Source organism: Aulonocara sp. 'chitande type north' Nkhata Bay, linkage group LG11 (assembly GCF_057382095.1).
Source record: "Aulonocara sp. 'chitande type north' Nkhata Bay isolate Kocher_YH1m ecotype deep benthic linkage group LG11, A_spYH_male_GT1.1, whole genome shotgun sequence".
NCBI lineage: Eukaryota > Metazoa > Chordata > Actinopteri > Cichliformes > Cichlidae > Aulonocara > Aulonocara sp. 'chitande type north' Nkhata Bay.
Genome location: NC_141354.1, coordinates 27,034,370 through 27,047,676, shown reverse-complemented (window position 1 = coordinate 27,047,676; position 13,307 = coordinate 27,034,370). Strand labels below are relative to the sequence as shown.

The 13,307-nt window shown below is 41.2% G+C and overlaps 1 protein-coding gene across 2 annotated transcripts; it reads right to left on the bottom strand.

Annotated features, from left to right (window-relative positions):
- Nucleotides 1-320: 320 nt before the first annotated feature.
- Nucleotides 321-8,043, bottom strand: LOC147319200 (neuronal pentraxin-2). Of its 2 annotated transcripts, none has more exons than XM_086311614.1 (6): nt 7,643-8,043; nt 4,767-5,681; nt 3,574-4,003; nt 3,231-3,487; nt 1,695-1,874; nt 321-1,385 (listed from the first exon to the last, which is right to left on the bottom strand). In XM_086311614.1, exons 2-6 carry the CDS (start codon nt 5,445-5,447, stop codon nt 1,176-1,178), a joined length of 1,758 nt encoding a protein of 585 aa, XP_086167740.1. In that variant the 5' UTR covers nt 5,448-5,681; nt 7,643-8,043; the 3' UTR covers nt 321-1,175. The 2 variants fall into 2 exon arrangements, with proteins under 2 accessions (XP_086167740.1, XP_086167741.1); XM_086311615.1 differs by having other exon boundaries at nt 3,231-3,484; nt 7,643-8,040.
- Between the last annotated feature and the right edge of the window lie 5,264 nt (nt 8,044-13,307).

The following is a 13,307-nucleotide window of genomic DNA, read 5'->3' as shown; positions in this document are numbered from 1 at the left end:
TGTTTTAAAAGATATCTGCGCTAAATTTCATTTGAATTTTATTCATTTTTCTCTGATTTAACCTGGAAAAAGGACTACGGAACAATTTAATCTGAAATGATGACACACAACAAAGTAGCAAAACAAAAACATACATTTATACAAATATAAAATCATCACTGTTATTGCAAGTCAAACAGCGATAACGTGAGGTCTGCCAGACTTAGTGTTTCACATATCTTGGAAAAATGACAGTGATGGAGCGTGAACACTGATCAGGGCTATGCAAACTGCTGAGTACCATTTGTAGTCGCTGCATTAACAAATGAAAAATGAGACACTTAAACTGTCACACTTTTATTTAAACACTTTTTCAATGACAAACACAATGGGAAAATTCTAACATTGCTAAAAAAAAACAAATTACTGTACAAAGATAAATATACAATCAAGGCCAGATTCACAAATTCACAGTGCAGCCGACATCAAAAGTTACAAACTAATTCAGTGAGGAATGGGATTTGCAATGAGAAGATATAAAAGTTTGGGTGAAACGGTATAATCAGCATTTTCAAAGAAGCCCTTTTATGGTACAAAACTGAGGCAAGAGTCCATGTATTAACTGTAAAACACTTCCTGTCTCACAGGATCTTCAGCATTTCTCTCAAAATCCAACATGGACCTATCTATGATACACAGATTCATAAAATTAGAAAAGATCAACACAAAGTTTAACCTGAAGTCTACATTTCTTTGGTGAAGTAGCTGTATGTTTCATGGAAACCTTTAAAAAGAGAATCCAGAGCAGGAAAAAAATTCTATGACTTTCATTCAAACTAACAACTTACAATTTGTCACCACAGCAGACCCCGTGTAAGGCCTGCAAAGATTAGCACACACCAACTTTATTTTGTCTTATTAACAATATGGCAATATGTCACATACAGCACTTGTCCGTTTAAATAAAATACTAACTCGTGGGTACAACAAATAATGGCCTACAGCCACAGAGTCCCTACACGTTACCTGTGAATAAAGATTTATCACCATGTTTCCTTTCATTGTTCATTTATTTATAGAAAATTTACTGATTGAGTTCAAAGGGAAGGCATTGGCTCTGAGTGGTTATCTTAATCCTCCTTCAGTCCCCGTAGCTTCTCTTCATAAATGTTCTCAGACCATCAGGGTAACGACCTTCAGTGACAGGGGTCAAAGGGGTATCTGGCGACGCCTCCGTGAAGCTCCACCTCCGTGTCGGACCAGGCGATGATGTCACCTCTGAGGTGGCTGCCACATGAGGCCAGGCTGTAGATGTCGCTGGCGCTCAGGACGTGTGACCACATGTGCAGGTCCGACATCTCGCCCACAAATGACTGAGTGGCATCAAAGCGCCCTCCGAGAGTGTCCTGAAGAGGAGACGCACGACAACGATCAATACCTGATTATTATCATCTTCATCGATCAGAGACACGTGATGAACATCTGATGTTTCTCACTAACATATAGAAGATTATGTGAAATCTCCTGTGTATAATATAACAGAGTCACTGATGAGGTCAGATGTTTTTATGAAGGTAAGTCTGCAGTATATTGGAGCCTCAACATGAGCACACATACAGGCATTTAATACTGGGAAGAGTCCTAAATGGCTTGGATATTAACTCTGGACATAATATTTGCCTCTATCTCTGGAGTAAAGCTCGCGTTGACTTTACCTGCTCCTGTCCCAGGATGAAGACCCCTCCAGCTTTAATGGGGTGCCAAGCTGAGAGATTCGCCCCAGACCCCCGCTTCACCCCGTCCTGGTAGGCCTCCCACTGTCCGTCCCGTGTGGTCCAAGTCACACACACATGGTGCCACTTCCCATCACTCAGAGACAGGGGCAGAGTGGCTGCCTGTGGAGGGGATGTGGAAAACGAATGTAAACATGTTCTAAGGATATATGATTTCAATTCAGAAACACTTTGTTAACAGATAGTAACAATTACTTTTAACTTCCTCCACACCAGGGTAAAAAAAAAAGAGCATGTCACTGCCCCCTTGTGGTTAGGTTTGGTCATAAGCGTGTTGTGTCAACAGGAGAGTTCAGCAGACTGGATGTGCCATTATTAATTTTCATTAACATTTTAAATTCAGTTAAAAAAGTTTTCAATCTCCTCTGGTTTCTTTGTTTGTTTTTCTCTAATGCCCAGTGCATGCAGAGCCACTGCTGAAGACCGAAGAGCAAAATCCAGGCCTGAAAAATGAAGCCAGCAGTGAAGTGCCAAAAACTGCAGTTCTTCTGGTGGCCACTAGAGGCTGTCTTCAAAAGCAAGTCGAACTAAAAACAATGTTCACAGCCTAAAACTATCTTTTTATTGTGTGTGTGAGCCAGCTGTGCAGTGGGTGATTGTATAAAACTCCTGGAGTTTTAGAGCTATGTATATATAGGTTCTTTGATTGACAGATTTGCAAACCAGGCAGCTTTAGCAGGTTCCTGCTTCGTGTTTGCTAAATGGAGTCACTGAACTGAAAAATACTGTTGACTTCTGTGTGGTACAATATGTCCAGCTTGTTTGTTTGTTGTTTTTTCAGTAAAACTCTGGTATTTCATTATCCCCGGATCCCCCAGTCTACATGTCAAGTTACCTCCAATGCATCCGTCCCAGTGTGAGTGAATGTTAGGTGAAGTGCTTAGGCTTAGAAAAAAGTACCAATGGCTGAATAGGGCTTGTATTAAGAAATTACTCAAATTAAGTAAAAAAAACACTACACGAGTACCTTATATGTATAAAGAAGTATAAATCAAGCATTAGTAGTTAATAAAAGTACATTTTTACAAATAACTTGACTTTGATCACCAAAGTTAATCTGATGTATTTGGGTGACTTGTTTAGGTTTGATTGACAATGACTAAAAAACCCAGCAAAGATATCAGATCAGGCAGATTTTGATTCAAATGCTGATAAACTAACAATATTTCAGTTATGAATGCTTTCAATTCATTTTGATTAGTCTTTTTAAATATTACATTTGAAATATTTTAATTTTTAAGTATGTATTAGTATATTATTTTAAATTTTAGATTTTCATTATTTATAATAGAATTCATTTATTACATTTCATAATATTTTAGATTAACTGCTTTGATTTTTGGCATAGACTTTAACTATCCTAATAGCGGCCTTGTTTATTGTATTGTTCAAGTTGAAGTTCTCTTAAACTGACAACGATCCAGACACAGAGGGGAGCTCGTGGTTCTTCTCGCTCACCTTATCATCGATCAGCAGCTCTATGGGATTGTTCCCCCACTCAATGAGCACCAGCTCATTGGCCTGTCCAGGTGCAGAGTAAGAAAAAGGTGTCCCCAGTCCGGGTCCCACTCCTGCCTTTATCCAAAGACACAAAGTCAGAGCGAAGATCTGCTGCAGCAGTGTCCTCTTCACCCGCCCGTACATGTAGTTGGTCCTCATAGGGAAGCTGATCTGGAACGCATCAGGACTTTTTGATTTCTTCCTGCTGGAACCTGCTTAAAGAAACATAACAACATTCACCAGCTGACCAAACAATCAGACCTGAGCGTGGTTTAAAAAGCAGTTTTGCTGAACAGCGTACCGGAGAGGTGCAGCTGATTGAGCATCGTTTCCAGCTTATTTGAGTGGAAACCGGTCCGCGGCCCTGGTGCTCTGTATCCCGTGTGTGGAAGGTAACTGTGATTGTCTGCTTCATTGTCGTGGTGATCACCACCGTCATCATCATCATGGTCCCCGTCTGCATCATGATGGTCATCATTATGGCCGTCATCATGGTGTTCCGTGTGGCCGCCATCGCTGTCAATGTGACCGTTTCGATGTCCATCGTCATGGCGGTCGTGGTGGTCATCGGCGTGATGCTCTCTGTCGTCTCCGTGGCTGCTGTCATCATCGTGGTGGTCCGGGCCACCGTGGCCGTCAGTGTGATGGTGCAGTTGCTGCTCTAGTGCGTCGATCTTCCTCTGCAGCAACTCCTTCAGAGAGCTGGAGTATGTGATGGATGTGTTCCTCTTCTGCAGAGAGAGGTGGAAACACGCAGGTGAAGCGCATTATTAAGGCACAATGTAACACCTCTGCTTTTTGTGTCTCGCTCAATCTTTTTAAAAGACTGGTGTCTATTTATTTATTTCTTCTGCAGATATTTGTGTAATGTCAAACAAAGCAGCCAGTTGTGCTGCTGATCGGTCCCCCTCACATTCATTGTGCTACTCTGTGTCTGTTTCCCTTCCTCTCAGGTAATCTGGGCTTTAGTTGTGGTGCGTGCCCTGATCATGAGTCTGTCAAGAGAGATCACGATAATTACTGCCAATCTTAGACCCCCTCGCAAATGCGCCACAGCTCCTGACACCTGTCTGTGATCACAACAGATGGAAAACACAGCACATAAGGGCAGGTACCCAAACAGACTTCAAAACACTCAAATATCCTCGAGGTCTTTAAATGTGCCCGGTCAATCCACTGCCTCGCTGACGTCCACCCCTGAGCTTGTTGCTGGTCCTTGGAGCCCACTGAAGGACATTAGAGTGGCTCTCTTGAGTGTGAGTGGCTTTATGCGATTAAGTTGCTCCTTTATCTAAAGTACTTAGTGGGTGTACCGCTTTAAGGCTTCCAGTGATGCAACCAATGTCCAAACAAAGGAAAATCTCATGTGGGAACGTCACAAGCTTCCCTCTACCTCATCAGCTGAGTTATATCTACTTAAACGGCTTAGATACAGGCTTTCTTCCTTTCAACAGTTTAAAAAAGTTTTAAAAGTTCTGTCTCCCTCATGCTCACCTGCAGGTTGTCCAGCCTCTCCTTCAGCGCCTGTAGCATCCTCTCCATCTGCTCTGGCGACGATGCGACGTCCCCTGGTGTCACATGTTTATCCTTCCCGTGGTTGTTGCCACTGTGCCCTCCGTCAAATCGTTGCCCTCCCACCGAGGGGTAGTGTGGCGAGTCTGGTATGAGGTTGCTGTTTCCATGGTGACCCTGCTGGTTGCTATAGTGCCCATTGTCAGCATATGAGTGATGGCTGGCCGCCCCAGCGTGATGCAGGTGTGAAGAGTCGTGGGGTGAAGCATCCCGTCCGAAGCCTTCGCACAGAGTGAGCTTGGCCGTGAGCTCCCGAATCGTCTCTCTTTGGTCCAGGATGATCTCCTTCTGCTGGACAAGGCTCTCCCTAAGGTGGAGGATGGTGGCTTTGGCCTCTTCGCTCGCGCCCCACCAGCCAGCAGGAGGTGCACTTTGATGGCCTGGTCCGCTGGGCCCCGCTGCACCTACGCTTGGACCTGATGTAGGGAAGCAGGAAGGGTCTGCGTCCACGGGAACAGGGGTGCACACAAAGCGTGGGTGGGCTCCAAAGTCATAGTCAGACCCTGAGCTGGCACATGCCGGCCAGAGGAGGAATGAAAGTAAAGAAAAGACAAAGGGAGCAAGGAACAGCTGCACAGATGGCGAGTTCCTCATCATCTCCATTCAGAGTTTGTACAGACAAAGAAGCTTGGCTTTGCTTCAAAATGTGTGATGCCACCTGAAGTAAAGGTTGTGCTGACTTCTTTGCTGATGTGAAGGATGCATCAGGGAGCAAAACAACAAATCTCCATCCCCAAAATATCAACTCAGCTGTGAGGAACTCAGTCGCATGTGAGTGTGAGTTTGTTTTCTTGTGGATTGTGGTCTCTCTTCTCCTCACTGAAGAATAGAAGAAACCTGCAAAACAAAACAAAGGATTTTAGTTAACGCTCTTTTAATAGAATCCATTGATTCTTTTAATGTAAAATGAAGCTAAAAGGTCCAGAAGAATCCTTATATATTAGTAATTGAGTTTTAGGATATTGTCAGATTTAGATAAAAGTGTCTCTTTTTAGCTTTTTGTTCTTCTTGTGTCAGCTTCCTTTAACAAACAAAGGGACAGTGAGTTTACACAAAGGTTCTTCAGTTCTCACCAGGATGTGAAGGTTAAACACCTCAGCCTGACATTTGTGCCCCCACTTAGCTTTAGTGTGTCTGGGCAGCAACCTTCATGGCAGAGGCATGTGCCAAAACTACCAGAACCTGTCCAAACAAGGATTAGTTCAAGCCAGAGTTGCAGCATGACCACGCTGAGGCCTGACCCCTCCCACCAGTGCTAATACGGATGTTTTTAGATGAATTTGGATGGAGCTACAGAGGACCAGCGGTGAAGCAGGAGCACATTTTTAATATTAATCTAAATCTATGTGGCTGCATTTTTTCCCCTTCATGATCTGTATCATAAAGGGAAGCTGACCTCTCTGTAGCTCTAACGTGTCCTTCATTATACGGGGTCGGCATTTTGAAATGGCACACACGTGACGTGACAGCTAAACCTCTATGACCACCTGTTGCTCGCAGTGACCAGCCTCTCCAATGACTGTGCGCTGATGGTTCGCTGTATTTTATCAATAATGAAACAAAGTGAGTGTGTGTCTGATGGAGTCTGAGGTGATTAAATCTTCATTTTTAAATGGTTTTAACGTGGGTGTTTTCCAGCCTATAACCTTTCCACCTGACATCTTCTGCCTCTGTTTTTCCTGCTGCGATTTACATGGCTTAGAGGAGGGACAGATGGTCGAAGCGCAGAACCGTGTCACACCCAATCGCCGCCGTTTAGAGGTTATTACCACCCACAGGTCCCTCAATTAACCTAATTGAAAACAGTTGTTGTGCTAACTTAACCCGAGATAAGTGAGCTTGCACACCGGGGTCGTGCACCAACCAGCAACATATGGTTAAGTTGGATATTTAAGTCGTGTGATTAATCTCCAAAACTGACAACTGCTGTTTGACCTGTGATTAAAGAACAGCTCATTCTGCAAAATGAGCCGGTCTCAGTTTATACACACGTTTTTTGTAGAAGCACATTAAATTATAATTATCCCAGTGAATTAAAAGATCAATGTCAGCATCAACATCGCTGCCGTTGAGCTCTTATTTAATTTGTTAAGAGGTTTTAACCTGATACATAGAGTGCACACTTTGGCCACAAAATATACAAAATATCCCCATTAAAAAGCAAGATTAAGCAATAATTATCCAAACTATTTATTAAGTGCCAGTTACAGAGAAATTTAATGTCAATTTTGATGCTTAAATTAACTATTATATGCTGAACAACTCGGATTGTTGCCAAAAACCTCAATAATTTTAATTATTCTGGTTCTTTGTTTGTGAATTATTCAGTTAAATGCACAAAAAAATAAAGGAAATCTGTTTGGTTCACTTAACAGCGTGACATCACTGTTGTTTCTGAAAAATTATTCTTTTTTTTTTTCTCACAGCTCACGAAAAAGCATCTTAGACCTTCCCCAGCAGGTCCAACAATTGACTTATTACCCAGACAATACTGTGCAATACTCTAATAAACAAAAATATTCATATTGCTTCTGACGGTTAAGTTTAGCGAAGCAGAGGTATAAGAAACTGAAAACAATAACAAACTAAAGTTGTGTACCCATCGTAGTGTTTTATCTTTTTAATCCAGATGATTCAAAGCCAGCACTCATTTTCATCTCTCTTGTATTAAATATAAATGCAGCTGCATCTATCACACTGCACTGAAATGCCTGACACATAAACAGCAAACATATATAATTCAAATATGTCCAATGGCACATACATGGCATTAGTTAAATGAACACAGGCGTTCTTACCTTAAAGCTTGTGCGTCCACGCTGTGAGTTAGTTAGTTCCTTCCTCACACACTGATCAGATTGAGGGGATTTACTCCAGAGTAGTGCTCAAGTCTTTCTATCCCTCCTTTATTGTCTCTACCTCCCTTTCCTCTCCTCCTCTCCTCCCCTTCTTCCTCTTTGTTGTATTTTTCTTGGAAGGACACGCCTCTTTTCCTGTCAGTCTTTTTGGCATCTTTCTTTCTCCGCATTTCTTATCTTTAACCTCTGACTGATGCACATGATGAGACCGTAAAAAAGAAAGAAAGAAAATCACTGATCTCACATACACATCATACAAAGAATTAAAAAACAAAACAAAAAAAATCCAACCAGTGTATAAATTCTACCCGCCGGTACACAAACATTGGCCTCACCTCCTCCAGCACACGTCACGCAGCTCACCTAGATCTCAGCATGGGAGTAATTGGCTTGATTAATTCCTCGTCTGACTAAGAGGCAGAGAGGCAGAGGCAGGAGGACAGATGGCTGCTTTAAGGTCAAAGGCAGACAATGAAACCAGAGTGCTGATTACAGGACAGACACCTACAGTAAACTTACACAAACAGGTTCAGACACCGAAGCATGTGTCGAGTTTGTGTTTAGTATCAAACACAAACACAAGCAAAAATAAAACAACCATAAGAGCTTAGTTTTTATCTAAAATACTAGGGAGGGATAACAATATCTATCTATCTATCTATCTATCTATCTATCTATCTATCTATCTATCTATCTATCTATCTATCTATCTATCTATCTATCTATCTATCTATCTATCTATCTATCTATCTATCTATCTATCTATCTATCTATCTATCTATAGTTGATGATAGCTTCATGGAGAAGCATTAAACCAAAACAAACCATACCCACATGTTCATCCAGTTTAGAATCCCCAACAAACCTGTTATTACAGACTTTATATTACATACACACACTGGATATTTATTAGGTACACCCCATTCAAATGCTTCTGTTCATTTGAATGTTGCGTTGACGCTGGGAGAAACATTTTGTCACTGATTCAACTTCTTTGGTCTCAGCTGACTGCAGTTTCACCAACCTTATGAAAAGCTTGCTAATTTCAGTCATTATGCAGTCTGTTACTCAATTATGAGTCTTAGAGATGGAGTAAGGAACTTGATTATTTCAGGAGGGCCTAGGAGTGAAGTGGGCCTCCACATTGACAGAAGGCGGTTAAGGAGGTTCAAGCATGTGACCAGGATGCCTCCTGGATGCACTTTGGAATACCTATGCGAGGTGGAAGACACATTGAGAAGAGGTTGTCTAGCTGCTGGCTTGGGAGCACCCTGATGTCTCCCCATATGAGCTGAAGGAGGTCACTGGGGCGAGGGAGGTCAGCACAGCTAAGCAGGGATGGATGGATGTTTTTGAAGTATGTAGACTGTCTGTTTGCATGGAGCGTTCCTCTGTTTCATGCTCACTCCCCCCTCTCGTTCCTCATGTCTGGGTTAAAAACATCAAGATGGTGACAGCCAAGATGCTCAACTGAAAAATAAAGGCATTGGACCATGTGTCCTTGGGGAGTAGAAAGCTGTAGACTCTCGCTCACGCTTGCCTGGGAAAAAGTAGATAAGAGTGGACCACCTCTAGTGGAAAGTTACTGAGATACTGTTGTTTAGACTAGAATGAGAGAGCTTCTGTAATAAAACTGTTAGGGGCACACCACCATTTTCAGATCCATGGCAAAGTGTCATGCAGGACGCATCTCCCTTCTAGAAGTAATGTGAAAGAGAAATAAAGTATTAAATGGTCTACTGAGCAGTGTTTTGTCTTCCATTGGATGCCTCTGAGGAATCAAAAGAACTCGGTGAAGTGTTGATATATATTAGAGATGGACCGATCCGATATTAATTAATTATTAATTGGTACCGGTCCGATACTGACGTAAATTACTGGATCAGATATCGGAGAGAAATAAAAAATGCAATCGATCCATTAAATATCAAGCACCTCACAACCGTAGCACGTTGGAGCAGTGTGTGTCACGTGATAGAGCAGCTGTGTGTATTTGTAGCCTCACTACCAAACCAGCATTTCATCTCTGAGGAAGTTATCCCAGAGAGAAGTAAAGCAAGTGTGCGAGAAGTAAAGCAAGTGTGCAAGTTCATCTCTGAATGTTAGTAAAGCATTCCCACGTTAAGCTTAACAACCGATATATGGAGCAAGTGCCTCTTCTCTCTCCCTCCCTCTCCTGCTGCTACTTCAATCTTGAAACTGATTAATGATCAGCTGATCGGCTTTTCTGTCGCGAGTCCGTCTCTCTTCTTTATTTTTGGCCCACTTTGCACCAGAAAGAGGAAACCAGCGGCTGAACAACAGCAGCACGTTTAAGCTTGATAAGCTGTTGTTAGAATTTATTTAATATTACTTTCTACACCAGGATCTTTTTCTACGTAGCTGACGGCTGGTAACTGTGCAGGGGCGGATCTAGCAAAGTTTAGCCAGGGGGGCCGATAGGGCATGAACAGGGAAAAGGGGGCACAAAGGCATACTTTTCTTTCTTATTCTCATTTAAAATGTCTAGCTTTTATTAAATTATTATCTGAATCTTACACCCAAAGTTTTAATCTTATGTAAAATATATAGAAGTCCATTACTATATAGTAACTATTAAGTGTAATATACCCTAGTAAGCTAGTACTTTTTCCTTTAGGAAGATACCATCTGTGCAGTCTGCAAATCTGTAGAAGAAAGATGTTGAATATATTTAATTATTCTTGAAAAATTATTTATTTCTGTGCATTTTTTTCCCCACACTGCATCAAATTAAAGTTGATTACGTCGATTAAGCATCATGAGGTGGAGGTGGGGGGGGGGGGGGGGGGGGGGGTGGTTCCCTTTTTTTTTTCTGGGAGTTTGCAACCCTATTAGTTAGGTTGCTTAATATTTCTGCTAAGTACTCTTTAAAATACCAGAACAGGAAGGATTGAGTAGGTTTACGTTTATTAGATTGATCAGTATTGCTGAACTATGAAATATTTTGGGTGCAGTGCATTTTTTACATAGAGGTACAACAGAATAGCTTTAGTGCTGCTGTTTATTTAAACTTGAGTATGAACTTATACAAAATGCAGCAAGATATTTAAAAAACAGTTTTATTGATTAAAAAACACTATATCGGATTCATATCGGTATCGGCCGATATCCAAATTTATGATATCGGTATTGGTATTGGACATAAAAAAGTGGTATCGTGCCATCTCTAATATATATATTTAAAAAGTTTAGACATTGAGTCTCAAGTTATTCTGTATCACATTATTTTATCCAGAGACATCATACTTTACCAAACTTGTTTTAATCCTTCCTTAAATCATCTCAAAATGCTAAAATCCTTCTTCATTTTGATTTTACCTTTATCCTCATTTTGAACTTTAATGATGTCTCTTTCAAATGGCTTCATGGCATCAGTTTCCTTGTGGAAAAGTTTGTGTCTCAAGTGTTATGTTTGTGAAAGAATTTAATTGCCCTGAAAGTACAGTTTTATCCCTGAATATGTGATTACAAGCCCAGAACAATGAACAGCTCGCCCGCCTGTCCTGACGATGTGTTTTAATGAAGCTCTGTGTGACGGCATGAATTTAAATGGGAGCGCTGTGTGTGACTCATCTTTATTGTTTAATAGGTCAGTACGAGTCTGTCAATCTCCTTAGCGTGTGTGAATTAGGCTCCGAGGAAGTGAGCAAACACAAACAGCTTTAAGGCTCAGGTCCAAGGACACAAGACCACAAACGCTCCAGTGTTTTCCCTCGACCTCAGCCATGTGACCCAGAACAGCACAGAGCATGCTCCTCTGCTGTGAGTAAAGAACTGAAGGTTCCTCTGATGAGGGCAAGAGGTGATGTCTGGTGTTCTGAGCAGAGATGCTCTGAGGCAGCGCGCTACAGAGTAAAGATGTAGAGTGCTGTGAAAAAGTATTTGCCCTTCCTGATTAGTTTGTTCATTGTTTCTGTTTTGTTTTGTCATATTAGACAAGGCTAACCTGAGTAAATTTAAAATACAGTTTTTGAATGATGATTTCATATATTTGGGCGGGATGGGGTTGTACATTACCAAAATGACTCTGAGAGGGCATCAACGACTCATCCAGGAGGTGACAAAATAACCCAGCATCCAAAGAACTGCCCTTTGCCTTTTTTCGCCTTAATAAATAACATCATCGTTTAAAAACTGGATGGAAAACTTGCTTTGATTCGGTTTATCTTTAGTATTTAAAATTAGTAAGTGTGACACATATGCAAGAATAAAACAAAAGATTTATTCTTTTTTTTAACTAGGAAGAGGACAGATACGGTGGTGCAACACACACACACACACACACACACACACACACACACACACACACACACACACACACACACAGAGCCGGGTTTGACTTTGATTGTATCTGTTTGATTGTGTGCCTGTTTCAGATGCAGCTAGAGCCGAGCTGTAGGTCTGGTCAGTGAAAACAGCAGAAAAGATTTGTTGACTATTGAACATGCCGAATTATGGCTTCATTCAACACTGACTGAATTATATTGCTAAAGAAAATCTTTAGAAATCTACTAAACTAAACAGATGTATAAACGGGTGTTTTTGACTTCCTACCTGCCTGCTAAAGTCTGTTTTTCCATCATAGTGAGTATACTTGTGTGCAGCGTGCACTGCCTGCATGCATGCAGAGGAAGCATCGCCACCTCCCGGGGAAATCCTGCAACTGCAACTCAAGATGCTTTACATTAGACACTCGAACTTCCTTTATATTTAATTTCTTTATATCAGTTAAAAACAAAACACCGTATGTGTTATGTTGAAGGGGTTTTAAGTGAACTTTAAAGAAAGTAAAGAAGTCTCACTGCTTCAGGTGACATAAACAGTGTTTTTCATACTAAACAGCCAAGAGCAGAATGTGTATTTTACCTACACTCATCAACATGGCTGGTTGCCAGCTGGAGATGTAAGTGCTGTACTTTGCTTAAATGTTAACTGTTTAGCTCATTGATAGCTACATGTCAGGAGCTCGTCTGCCCTCTTGTGGTCAACAGGAATTAAAGCAGCTTAGGCATGAACGTATGCATGAACTGCTTCTGAAACTTTTTGTGAACTGGGCCTGGAAACTGAAGCCAAGGTGAAACACCTGCATTCTTTCTAATGGCCAGCAGGGTTCGACTTTTCTGGTAATAAAGAAAAGTCAGAATATAAAGAAATTTTGGAAAGAAATGACCTCAGTAAACACTTTCCCGGTGAGTGTATGGTCTCAGTCGTTAATTTCAGGAATTACTAAATAAGATGTTTATTTTGTAAATTAGGGACCTGATTAGAATTAGAAGAACAATAAATAGATCACTCCTTTTTGATTGACAAGTGTCTGCTCCATGAGCATGAAGTGTTGCTCGTTTCTTGGGGCTTAATTATACTCATGAACATGAAAAGCTCCAGCTTTTCAAAAGACAAGCAGCTTATTGCATGAAGAAACATTTTCAGTGGTTTCAGAAAAATGTGTATAAAATTTAAAGCATAATCAAAAAGTGATTAAAACTGATGTGGATTAACATTCATTACACTCTGTCTGATACTTCCATATAAAAGGGAAATGGTTCAGTGCAAACTGATCTGGGGTAGGTATCATTTTCATCTT